This window comes from Prosopis cineraria, unplaced genomic scaffold (assembly GCF_029017545.1).
Source record: "Prosopis cineraria cultivar Desert tree isolate PC_DT_omini unplaced genomic scaffold, ASM2901754v1 PC894, whole genome shotgun sequence".
Lineage (NCBI taxonomy): Eukaryota > Viridiplantae > Streptophyta > Magnoliopsida > Fabales > Fabaceae > Prosopis > Prosopis cineraria.
In genome coordinates this window covers 2,677-16,502 of record NW_026556219.1, presented here as the reverse complement: position 1 = coordinate 16,502, position 13,826 = coordinate 2,677, and the positions used below count along the sequence as shown (strand labels likewise).

Here is a 13,826-nt window from a genome sequence, read left to right as displayed (position 1 = left end):
TCTTAGAAAGCAATGTCGCCTACAAATGGGAGCTGATCAAGCAAAGGTACTTATCAACATTTGTCCTGACTTTTCAATTTGTTTGACTTTTTAATCCACCAAACTAGTCATGAAATGAAAATAGGAATTGTGCTCTTTATTAAAGAAACAAAAGTAAAAGTCTTGCGTAGGGATCGTCTTCATAATTGTGTCTGCTTTATATTTCTAGCCTTAAGGGAAATTTCTTTCTGCCTCTCAAATATCTACTTAAGCCATACAAAGACAAGTTCCCATGATGAAGTGACAATCCTAAGGAAGGAGGGAGGAAAGAGTGACATTGAACTTTGAAATTTGCGCCTTCAACACCATGGCTTTTCCATCCTATCGAGCCCACCTCTACTGCCAGTTGCTTAATCACACGAGAATTTTAACTTCAATCATTCATAAACTAATAATGGCTATTGACCCGGAGATCCTCTGAATAGCAAAGAAGATAAACAGATTTCGTTCAATAATGTTGTCCTCGTTCAATTTTGAATTGAAAACAATTATATACTTAATTTTATATATTTAAAGTGTTTGTTTTCAATTCAATTAAGACATATGTATATTTTATAAATTGTTTATTCTATAACAAACTTTTGTTAATGATATTATTAATGCATTAAAGTCCACTTATTATAATCTAATAGGATAAAAAAATATAAAATATATAAAATTAAGTACATAAACCTTGAACCTTTTCAATTTCGTTTAAGTATGGTGACTCAGATTTTTCTTATAACGAGTGAACAGTGCCCATCTTTATTAATTTAAAACTACAAGTATGAATGGGCTCTGCTGCTAAGCTTAGAATGACTGAACGTTACCGAATATTCTAGGAAACTGGCTAGCACGAAAGCAATATAAAGCAAAATAGTTGTAAAAGTTAATCATTTGCTTTTGTTTTATGTACAACGGAGAGAAGGAGATGGTTTGGCGCTGCTATGGATGCATTGCATTGCATTGCACAACCAGTCTAGTTGAGCCGAGTATTTCGATTTGTTTACAAATATTTTTTATTCAAAGCAATTATATTAGTTAGCTATCACGCTGTGAAAGATAAACTCTTTTCACTAAATCCAACCTTCATTAATTAATTGAATTGAGCTTTGTATGAAATATTCATACCTAACAACACTACTTGATGATAATGTAATTTTTGTCATTGCATTAAGGTAAAAGTATTAATTGCACTAATGCATTTTTAACCTGTGTCTATGTCAATATATATATTTTTTTATGAATGTGTATAGGCAGATCTTTTATATTTGGGAGTCGGTTGAGGGAAGCCCTCCTCTACACCTCCTATGAGAATAGTGCAAATTTGAACTGTATAGATTTAATCCAAACAACCCAACTTTAATATTTTTTATTTTTATTTTAAACTTATTAAAATAAAAAATTTACATAATTATTCATATTAAATCTGAACTATTTAAACTAGTGAATATATCTATTAAAATTGTTTACAATTTATATAAATGATTCATTTTAATAAATTGAAAATAAATCATATTAAATCTGAATGTCAACTCTTTATATGTGACCCCGTTTTCAATAAAAAGTTGATTCTTCTTTACTGACTGTACCATATTGAGGCGTAATTTTATGTGCATGGGTTCAAGTTAAGCAAATTCATCATTGTGAGAAATGGCAATGGCATGTTGAAATAATTCACATTGGAAAAAGTGGGGAAATGAGCACTTTGAGAAGTTTCATTGCAGCGAGCCGTAGAAAGTCGGTGAGAATCACAATAATTGATTGGAGAAAGCATATTCTGAACTTTCTGACGAAAATCTTTGAAATGCCCTTGGAAAAAAGGGGCTCATAGCTTACACTTTTCTCTTTTTTTTCTTTTTGTTCCTTTTTGTTCCTTTAACATTGTTTCTGAAACGCCCAGCCCTGCTTAACCTCACACGCATGGGTATATGTTTGGATTCATGCAATATCATCATATCTAGCACCTAAGATAAGGGGAAAGACTTAAAAGTGAAAAAAAAAAAAATTAACCACATGGAGATGGAATCCCACAAACGCATATACTTTTTACTTTGTGAATATACAAAAAGCCCACTTGAGAAGATAATCTTTAATTTAAAAAAGAAAAGAAAAAGTATTTCATCGTTGGATTAGGTCTATCAGTAATCGAGTTTTGAATAGCGCGGAAAAATGCCATTGTTGAGTTTTCACATGCAAACTTGATGGATCTAATGGAAGAGAGGATTTTATTACGCAGAGAAGTCATTTAGATAATTGGATTTTGAAGCGGCTTTGTTGATTTTGGTGTCCTATCCCTTGAAGTTACCCCAGAATTTGTGGGAAGGTTCTTGCTTCCTTAATTTCCCCAAGGCAGACAAAAATGACGGGGAGGTTTGAGTGCATGGTGTAGCGGCACATAGGACCATCATGACATGCAAGATACAATTACAACATAGTTTGGTGCATAAAAACCTAATATGCTCGCATCATGATACCACACGTTGATGCTTTCGAGAGCTATGAAGCACCGCACGTGCTTCCCAAATTGAGGCCATTTATCATTGATTACTTCCTTTCACAAGTCTTTTCTGCTGCGAAAGACACTTAAACCCCTGTGGGACACCCTATTTTATCTTGCTCAGTTGATAGTTACGACACAGACTCAAACAATTCAAATTATTCATACGGGGAAGATGATGATAAGGCGTCTCTTTAAAATGACTTTAGCATGCATTTTCTTCTATCCTTGAACCTGAATGAATGCCTTGGTAGTATTGTTTGGCTGTGGCTTGCCTTTCTCTGCCACTTTGTATATATGGTGACTTGGTGAGGGGTCCACAAGGTTGGCACGGGCCATTGGGATTTTACAGTAACAGTACCATTAGTACGGCCACTCCTTTCGCAAGAATAAAGTGCCAATTCTCATCGTCCAACCCCTTCGCCACACAATTCCTTCTCTCTTACCACAAACGAAAACCAGCGAAGATTACAATATCAGATCTCCATGAACCTGACCCCCAAATACCCCAATTTCCAAAAGAAACTAGTTAGGTTGCAGTAAATTAGAAACCCAGGAAAGAACCAAGTTGGAATCGTGTGAAAAAGAAAACAAGATATAAATAATAAAACAGTGACTGCACTGCCCTGCCCTGCCCTGAACCCGAGTGACCCCGTAGGTGGATCTCAAGGCAATGCCTGGTTTTAAAGCATGAACCCACTAACGAACCTGGCTTCCGGGAAATGGCAATGTGTCTCGGCCATGAATAGGACAAAATGGACAGGCCGAAAGGACAGAAAAACCGAGAGAATGACCGACTCCATCACCCACAGGACAATTAATATGAGCATGCCCTGCGTCGGCCAGGCGTGATGAGTTTCTATTCGCCTTCCCAATTATTGCAACAGTTTCAGCTTCACGCTTCATTAAAAGAATCTAAATCGGCAGAAAGTGACATCCCGAGTGCAATACAGAAGCCATTTTCTATATCATTTACATCGTGGAGTTATAGTTACTCACATGAAAACCTTTCTACTAACCACAAAAACAACTCTGCTTCCCTATGCTTCATCCATTCACTCAGAAGTTAGAACTTCAAGCCCAACTAGCTACCAAAAAAAGAAAGAAAGAAAAGAAAACATGAAAAGGGAGCGAAAACTGTCTTCCCCTGCGTTCTGATGCTGACAGAGACATCTGAAGCCTCACATGAGGGAGCAGGCATTTGGGTTCTCATCACTGAACATCTGTGGTGGATGAACTGGCTCCATGTAATAAACCGGACCGTAGTTATACCCATACGCATAGGGAGGGAACATGAACTCCATCTTGCTCTGCTCCAATTTCCCTCCGCCGTCACCGCCGCCGGTTTCCTCCTCAGCCTTCTTATTATCTCCACCGCCTTTCTTCTTCCCGCCTCCTTTGCCTCCTCCTCCTTTCTCACCAGCGCCATCTTTCTCTTTCTCCTTGTCCTTTTCCTTATCCTTCTTGGGAGGAACCACCTCAACCTTCCTCTTCAGCCTCGCATTCAAACTTTCGACGAGAGATTTCACATCCATAGATCCCTTCACCGTAATGGTTTCCTTGTCCTTGTCCATGGACAATTCCTTGACTCCTGCATTGCCATTGTAAAAGCCGTCAAAAAGACTAATATAAAAACGAAACAAGGAATCTGGCAAATAACGAGATAGGGAGCAGGATCAAACCACCCCACCTTTGGTTTTGGACACCGTCTTGCGAATCCTCTCGATGCATCCCTGACAGTGGAATGCCATCTTCAGAACCGCCGTAGATTGCTGAGGCTGTTTTATTGGCAACATTAAAATTATCAATTAAACACGCAGGACTGTGAATTGGATATGTATATCGAATAGAATACAACGCAAAATAGAAATGATCTGAGATTGGGGTTAGATGTGACCGAGGAGTTAACCTCTTTCGATTGTTTGCCGTCGGCGTTCTTCTTCTCAGACTTGTCGTCGGGCTTCTTCTTGTCGGTTTTGCAGTCCTTGCCGCCCTTCTTGGGCTGGGGAGAGATGAGGTCGACCTTCTTCTTGGTCTTGTCGGCCAGCTTGTCTCGGAGTTTGGAGGGGTCCACATTTCCGGTGATAGTCACCCTGCCGGAATCACCATCGACTTTCACAGTTTCCACGCCTTTAACAACAATGTGGAATTTCACTTGAGTTGAGTACAAAGACAGTAAATAGGGTATTAAAAACAGAAACCGAAAAGAACCTGGAGAGGAAGAAACTAAAGAGAACAAATAGGTTCCAGGGGTGAAAATCAGAGAAGAAAAGCAATTATCACGGAGACAACAAATAGGAATGGAATGTTGGAAAGAAGAAACGGAGTGATAGTGAAAAGAGAAAGTGGAAAATCGGGGAAGAGCAGGCGAAACCTTGAAAGCAGTTGAGGAAACGAATGATCTTGGAAGCACAGCCATCACAATGCAAGTCGACCTCCAAGACGACGGTGGTAGGACTAGTTTCGCCTTTGTTGGGCGCGTGGTTCTTGTCCTTTGTTTGAGCATCACTTTTCTGGGTCTTCTTCTGCAACATCACACAAATGATCAGCCAAAAAAAAAATGAGAAAAAGGGAGCCGGGGGGGGGGGGAATTGAGCGCACCTCGCCCATTGTGATCGTGTTGCGAGGGAATGGAGAGAGATTTGGGGGTAGTGGAGAATTTATAACGAATTAGTTACGCTTGCGCGAGGATAGCGGGAGGGTGGTAAGTGGTCATGGAGTGCCTGGGAGTTCAAATGTCGGAACACCAAGGCATCATCACCATCATGTATGCAATTGTAATGCATTATGTGGGACCCAATACGTGCAAGTTGCCTTACCTCCCTCGGAGATCCTTGTCACAGTCAAGCCCTCAAATGTTTTTTTCCTGTATTAATAATTAATTAATTATTAATTGAAGTGATGTTTATTTAATTTAATTAATATTAATAATAATAATAGCGAAGTCGTTTCTTTTTTCCTCCTTCATGCAGGAAACGGGACTGGTATTTTTCTGGGGAAAAAGCTCTCGACTATTATAGGTTCTGGATTATTTCAACCCTGTCAAAGTTTATGTTGTACAGTGCCGTGGTCATCGTTATTGTACGTGTAATCAAATTATCATTGTTTCATAAGTCACCGATCTTTTGCTACTTTAAATTCGTCCACTCCTGAAATTAAATGCAAATAATTACAAATACTTGAAATTACAATATTTCATGTTTTTTTATTGCCCACTCTCTGTCTTTGAAAGATAATTATATTCAAAATACAGTTAAATAATAAACCTATATATTTTTTTAAGTGAGAATTTGAATCTTAATTTATCATATTATAAGTCATTAAATTCAAGTGTCATTGGTTAACTTTATTTCTGATCTTTCAGTGTATAGCTAGGGGGAGGATCTCATCTAGACATGAATAATATGTCTTCCCTTAAATTTTATATAATCCATGATTACTTTTTAAATTTTTTCTCATCTCTTCATAGATATCATAATATGCTCTTGCCATTGCATTTTTTCCCATAAAAGTCTAACTTGCCTAAAAGGCATATATTTAAAAATAATTAACATGTGATGACAAATCAAAAGGGCACAAGTATGTTACAAAGGTTTAATTAGAAAATTAGAACTAGTAATTCGGGTCAAGCCCGATGGGTCCTTATAAACCTGTCAAAAAAAAGTTAAGACCGAGTTTGACTATATAAGTTTTTTTTTTAAAAAAAGTATGATATTTTAAATTGATTTTAATTAAATTTGATTCGAATAAACCAAACGCAACCGTAGGAATTACTATCTCAATATATGTGTGAAGCTAATAATTCAGGCTAAACCTGATGAATTAGCCTGTAACCGCTCGAAAAAAGTTAAAATTTTACTTGATTATATAAATTTTTTTTTTGAAATATAGAATGCTTTAAGCTCGACCCATCCAAACTACTAGCTCTATAGATAATTGAGCAAGAAAAGGAGGATCGATGGACAAAAACGTCTTTTGGGCCATAATTTTGTAGATGATGAACGATGAACCGGGCTGAGTGGTTGGGTCAACAATATTAGGTGGCAACAAGTGTGAGGCCCTTCTATCTTGTAGTTCAAAAAATCAGGCTGAAAGCCTAAGCAGATTACGGGCTTTAATCACCCAAAAAAGCCTCTGGCCCAATTCGGGAATTTTACACAAAACCGTCAAAACGTTTCACACTTTCACTTTCAGTTTTCGTCACCATAAAAATAAGAGGGAACAAATGTTTTATCAATAATTAATAATAATTTAATTTGAAGGTGGGGAAAAAGTGTCGACAAGTTGCTAAGGAGTTGAATTTCAACTCAGGACTGGGGCCTACCAGGGAAAGCGTGACATTTGACAACGCCCTCCACCATAACCTGAAGCGATATTTCACTCGCGTTACAGTTCAATTATTCAAACCATCATTCCAATCACAAACAAAAATTCAGAACTCGTCAATAATCTAAATCTAGACTTAGTTCCATCATAGTCGAATTAAATTTCAAAAAAATAAAAAAATACAGGTAAAGTACGACATTTTTACAACTTATACATCCACTAGACTAACTAATAATTTTCTTGATGTAACTGATTTCCCGGAAGTTATGACCCTTCAATGTAAAGACTTAAACCCTGTTTAATGACAATAAAGCAACCCTTAAAAGAACTTTTTTCTCTAATTGACTTGTATTATCCGGACTCCTTTTTTAATTAATATCTCATCCCGTCAAACTCATCTTACAAAGCAACCAGTTCTGTCCTGTACTACATATCCAGACTGATATAATTTCTTATGATTTCTTTTTTGGCATCGTCTAAATGTGTATGAATTGACCATACTGAGTGGTGCAACAAATTTTCATCCATAAAATATGAATTCACAACTTTATTAAAAAAAAAATCAAATTCCTCTCATTAGAATGCTCATGAAAATTTAGGAAAAGTGTAACTTTTAATCCTAAATTTTTTCTCAATTATTGGTTCAGTTCTTAAATTTTAATTCAAAAAAATTTAATTTATTTAAGTTCTTGAAACAATTCAATCCTTATAATTTATTAATTTTATAAAATTCATTCTTTTATGATTTATTAAATTAATAAATTAAAATGATTGAATCGCAAGAAATTAAATTTAAAAATAAAATTGATAATTGAGAAAAAATTGTTGGGCCAAAAATTATATTGTCCCAATATTTTACACGGATAACCAATAAAGTCGCGCACCAATAATGTTGGGTGGCCTAGGTGGAAAGGAGGCGGGTCATTTGACCGGTATTGTTACCCACACACCGTCTCACTCTGGCTATTCTGCGCCAATTTAGCAAACCGACTTTACCCCATCTTCCAATGTATTTTTGATCTGATGCTCTGAGACTCCAACCGCACTCCCAAACTAAGCAGATGAGGCACCAGTTTTTCTTTTCTTTTTTTACTGTCTGATAAGGACCTTCGAAGTCCGTTCACGACACGACTTTATATCTCAATTCCCAAATTCTCAATGTGTCGGCCAGGCTTTGACTTTGTTCGTTAACCCCAGAACTGATACGTCGTCCATCTTCTTCTCTTGTATTCATCTGATTCCACCTTTCAGCTTCTTCCTAGTTATGCTTTTCTCATCAATTTTGGAAACTGCTGTTCATACCTTTCTTGTTGATATTTGTTTGCCAGTAGAACTATCCGTCATCTAGTTTTGTTCTTTTCACCTTCGTAAAATGAGCCGGTCGCAACTGTTTTGCATCCTACAGCTGATGCTTTGCAATCCATTTGTACTTCGAAGTGAGAGGTGGGGAGAGAGAAACAAGTTGTGGGTTTCACTGCCTCTAACTTTTTTCTGCTCCTTCAGCCGCACGTATTGCATCTGGCATCTGGATGTCATCACCAAAAACATATGAGTGAGGATATAGCTTTCATTTTTATTTTGTTACTATCTATCACTATGTTTTTCACGCACAACATGTCTTTATCATCATGAAGCGCAGGAGAACATGCCTGGTTGGCTGATGGTTAGGGTGTGCAAGATAATTTAATAAAAAATTAATATTTTTTAAAAATAATAATTACATTATAGAATTAAAATTATAGTAACATAAATAGATTGATGATCATTTTTCTTTTTAAAATTTATAATGACTATGTTGATATGATCTTTTATGTAAATTTACTCTTCATATCTTATATAAATCATTAAATTATTTTATATCTAATGAGCTTTTGAGCTTGAATATTTTTTATTTAGTCTAAAGGGGACAAAGGATCAAGAATAAAAGATATAAAGTTGTGAAATTTTATATCATACTTGTAATATTTTTTAAATTGAAGGGGTGCATTTGCCCCCTCACTACCATGTGGCTCCGCCATTGGGGGAGGGGGGGACCTGCTTCTCCATGGCTTTCAATTTTCTTTAGTTTTTTGGTTGGAGTTCACTTCATTTACTATTCACTCTATTTGAAGTCTCTTTCAAAATATAAGACATTAAATAAATTTTATATTTTTTTATTTATATCCTTACCTTTTTTGTTTATTATCTTTAAATACTCTATACTTAGATATGTGTTATTATAAACTTTTGAAAGAGCATAAATGAAAAACATATAAATATTTTTAGGAAAATAAAGTTTCATTTCTCATAAACTCATCATAAATAGTGAATTAATGAACAATAACATGAAAAAATACTTCCTCTGATTCAAAAAATAAGTATTTTTTTTTACTAATATTAGTTCAAAATATGAGTAACTTAGTACATGTAAAATAAAATTTCTTACTCTTTCTCTTATATTTAATAACCTAGGTCTTTGTGTAAATGTACATCTCACTTATCATAAAATACATTAGTAATTAGGATTAAGGGTAAAAATTATATATACATATATATTTTATGAGAATGAGGGCATGTTAATTTTTTTTTAAACAATTGCTCATATTTTGGATGGAAAGGAGTATGTAGAAAGAGGGAAGGACAAATTACATATTAATAGTAGAAGGGGATTGACATCTCATACTATTAGAATGCAACACAGCCTCCTAGTGTAACGGGGCACAATCTTAAATAACAAAAAATCACATCACAGATCAAGGTATTCCTTGGCAATCCTATCTGCCACGATATTAATCTCTCTTGGGATGTGCCGGAACTTTAACCGCCAATTCCTCTCTTGGATGTTCTAATCCTTGTTAAGACTGGAGCAGCAGTTTTTTCTCTTTTCTCAAAATCATCAAGAGTATCACAGCCTCCACAGCCTGGGCGGCGAAGAAAATCACCCGAGGGAGGCCGACAGTTGGGCCCAGACCCAGTAGGCTCACCCGGGAGGCTCCGCATTACTCCCTGCCCACTTTTTCTGTGACCCACATCTACACGCAGGCGCTCCGGTGTCCTAAGATGCGTCAGACAAATTTCCACGTGGCAGTCACTCATTAGAGGGGCCATCAAATCCCACGTGCTCGTCATCGTTTTCCTCACGTGGCCTCTCCCCGGACTGATTGAGTGGCAGACAAGGGGGTACGTGCATCTATCCATCACTTGCATTTCCGTATCACCGGCAATAATTTGAGCTCCTTGAATCCATATCCCTCTCCCAAAACCATCCAAATTCATTGCCCCCCAAATATTGTGAAAGTATTATTATTTAATTGTGTTTTTTTTTTTTACTTTTGATATTAGAACTTTACACTTATTTTTTTTATCATATCCACTAAGCTTTATAGTATTTTTAAAATTAGGAGCATTATTCTTGTATTGAATTATTGTGATCATGCATAATGTATTATTATCTAGAATTAGAGTAAGGAGAATGGAGTGAGCTCTACAGCCCAACCTATCAATAAGTGATGAGTTGTTTGCAACTCAATTTAATGATGTGCCTATTTAGCCCACCCTGTCCAATCAGCAAAAAAAAAAAAAAAAATGGTAGGTTTCCTTTTTTAAAAAGGTACAGTTTTTATTTTTTATTTTAATTATAATAAATAAAAAATGATTGTTTTACATTTTTTGAAGCATTACTTTATGTTTTAGAGTAGAAACTTAATTATGTGCACATATTTAACAGTTATACAGTTAATTCAATCACATAATTTCATCAAAATATATAAGCAACTTAAATTTAGACCATAAAACTTTGTAATTGGATTAAAAAACATTAAATTATCAAAAAAGAAAGCATCTATAACATGTATTAGCATTTTTCTAACCTGCCGGGACGCTAGCATATTCAGCTCGCCGCACTCAACCCGTTACTTGTGGCAGGTTATTTGGGTGGTCTTGTATTTCCAACTTTACGTGTCAAGTCAATGCAGCTAATTTAAAAAAAAAAAACTCGCATGCCATATTATATCCTTGTACTGGGGACATTAGAAATTCAACAAATCTGTATCTATCTATCAATATATATATATATATATATAGATGACTGGTGATCTATTTTATCCATCTATTAGAAATTCAACAAATTTGTAACACTATTTATTAGACTCTATTATACTTGCTAATCCATGTAAATTAGTTTTGTATACAAATTCTATCAGTTATGATGTTTATATTAGCAATTTCAGTTAGCTCAAAACCAATGAATTATTGTTACAGTTTTCCCAGTTATTCATATACTTATAAATCCGAAGAAAGTAAGTTCAACGTGAATGTCAAAAGCAACATAAAAAAACAGACTGCAATATACATTTGTAGGAGCATCCTGCCTGTCTCCTGCTAACCTTTTCTCTCTATATATATTGAGGGAGAGGCGGGGAGGGGGGGCACGCAGCTTAGTTTAAGTATTTAGATTGGTAGGTAGGAGCTGAGGATGCCACTGTGGCCTTTATCTGCATTTGCACCTGCACTTTATTTCTTGCCTCTCAACTTAACCCTAATTATCCAAATCACACCAGAAACGCGCCATTAGGTTGAGCCCTGTATAATTAGGTGCAGGTGCATCTGCAGATGAATGCTATACTGGCTCATATAACTCTTCTTCTTCTTCTTCATGCATTTCTGGACGACGAAAGGCTTGACTCTTCAACCTTTTATATTCATCTCTTTTGTAGGTTAACCAAGTATCCAAGCATATAAACATATCATGGAGTTTGATAGGCGCGCCCAACCTTGGATCTGTCATTTCAGGTTCTCTCTTCACTAATTAGATCTACATTTCTACACTGCAATCATATTGTCGCACTCTATCCAGGTGAATTTATATATAGTTCCCAGGCTGACCTACATTCAACTCATGGAGGTAAAGTCGCGTATGTTCGTCAGAAAATTTTGAATATCTTTCTCTTCTGTAAAGATGACTGGTGAATGATTTAATTGGACCATCAAGTCTTTTTTTTTATGTTCAGTATTTGAAATTAGTGTTGAACTAATTAATTAAACATTATCAGCACTCATGACAATTTTTTTTTAAAATGATCTCTTGCTAGTTTTAGAAAATTAAACGATGGAAACATTAATCAACGATTTCCGAAATGGACTTCAGGTGTTTTTGAGATGAAAATGCTGATGCATATCTAAGCTGTTACTATAGGGGGCTTTAATTTATATTCTTTTAGGGCCCATCGATATTGTGTATTTCACTGAGAAGTTCTCTACTTGTATGTGAGACGTATTTATATACACGAGAGAGAATGATTTTAGACACAGCATGCATGTTTAGGTAGCTGAAATAAGATTAGTTGCTTCTTTCAGTCCACTTAGTTTTCATAAAAGAATCAACGGTTCCATCTCTGCAGAAGAGGCTAGCTCTTATAGAAAGTGACACTGGTTCGTTGGCCATGTTCATAGTACATATATAAGGGAAACACCTGCATATACGATCGAAATCTCAGGGGTGTGTGTGTCTCTCTCTCTCTATATCGCCGTCAGTTCATCTAGCTTCGCCATGAATCTTTTTGGACATCTTTATATACATGTCTGTGTATGTCTAATATATATCTCGCATGATTAACAAGACTTTCTAAATGCCTTGATTGAATCTGTTTGACCCATTTTGGCTTTTGAAAATTATCTACCCTTTTCTTTATGCTCGTTGTGAACAATAAAAATACTAGGCGTGTTAAAAATGTTGAATCTCGAATGATAATAAATGATCTTCAAACTCCTTTATCACAATCTACCTAAATATAAAAGATGCAAAAAAAATTAAAATAACAAGCATTTGATTTATTGAAAGTGCAAGATACAAGATCGTAAAAGTAACAAAACTAAAATGATGCTAAAAACTATTTGAAAATACAAAGTACAAAGCTAAAAGTATAATGGGTGTTAGTGATTGATTGTTGTTCAGTCCCTTTTCTAATTTGTAACCTTCTCCTTCTTTTATAATGCCTTAGCTGATGCAACTGTTCCTAAAGGATCTGAAACTCATTTATGAAATATTAGAAATTCAATATGCACATTGGGTGAGATTTATAACACAATCTTCCTATTCGCAACGCGTTCCATTGTTAACTATGAGCCCATATCCTCAAGATATTTATGGATAATGGCCATGACTTTGCAAAATTTAAGACTTGTGGAGAACACGATCTGTTGTGAGATAATGATCTAGCTAAAGATACTAAATCTTAAAGGATTTAAAAACTCATGCTTACTTAGTCAACTTATTCCATTATGATCTGGATTGTCTTGTTGTTAGATTGCTTATTATGCCTCACTTTTCAATTATTCAACCTATTTTTTGTTATAGTCATTGTAAATGATATTTCAGTTTTAATCCAAACACTTTAATTTCTACTCAACTCTCCCTTTGGAATGGAATATAAAAGGAGATTGTTATTGAAAGATTCAGTAGTTGCTCATTTGGTAAATGATTTCGTGTAAGATTATTCTCACCTGGGATTGAGATAGTTTTGCACATAAGAGAGGACGTGGGGATTAGATAAACTAGGCATTCAACTATTATTTTACTCCAAAATCTAGTAATTGTTAATGGCTTTGAGGTAGTCCAGCACCTGCATATTTCAATGGCAAAAAATTGCCATAATATCGTTGTGAGAGCTTTTGTCACTTATTCTATTTACAACTTGCTGTTGAAAATATACAATTGCCAGAATTTGTCATCGCTGAAAAGTAATGCTAATATACATTGTTGTGTCTCACTATTTTATCGTAAAGCTAGAATGAACTTATAATATATTATTGTGTAATTAAATATATATTATTAAGCTAAACAAATATACATATATATTAAATATTAAATATTATAAAATATTGTTACTATCATTAAATACTTCAATTTAATTTTTTTTATTTATTAGAATTTTGACTTATATTTTTTATTTTGTCTTAAATAAATTATAAATGTAATTGATACAATATCATTTATATTATTTAT

At 35.0% G+C, this 13,826-nt stretch overlaps 1 protein-coding gene and 1 long non-coding RNA gene across 3 annotated transcripts; one reads left to right on the top strand and one right to left on the bottom strand.

Moving 5' to 3' along the window:
- Positions 1–3,405: 3,405 nt before the first annotated feature.
- LOC129298721 (heavy metal-associated isoprenylated plant protein 3-like) lies at positions 3,406–5,242 on the bottom strand. Of its 2 annotated transcripts, none has more exons than XM_054937136.1 (5): positions 5,120–5,242; positions 4,893–5,043; positions 4,428–4,672; positions 4,209–4,296; positions 3,406–4,109 (listed from the first exon to the last, which is right to left on the bottom strand). In XM_054937136.1, exons 1-5 carry the CDS (start codon positions 5,126–5,128, stop codon positions 3,700–3,702), a joined length of 903 nt encoding a protein of 300 aa, XP_054793111.1. In that variant the 5' UTR covers positions 5,129–5,242; the 3' UTR covers positions 3,406–3,699. The 2 variants fall into 2 exon arrangements, with proteins under 2 accessions (XP_054793111.1, XP_054793112.1); XM_054937137.1 differs by having other exon boundaries at positions 4,428–4,648.
- A 3,016-nt stretch (positions 5,243–8,258) lies between these two features.
- LOC129298718 (uncharacterized) lies at positions 8,259–11,800 on the top strand. The gene is made up of 3 exons (XR_008590412.1): positions 8,259–8,396; positions 9,576–10,003; positions 11,539–11,800. It is a non-coding gene; the product is annotated as an uncharacterized LOC129298718 (long non-coding RNA).
- The last annotated feature ends 2,026 nt before the right edge of the window (positions 11,801–13,826 follow it).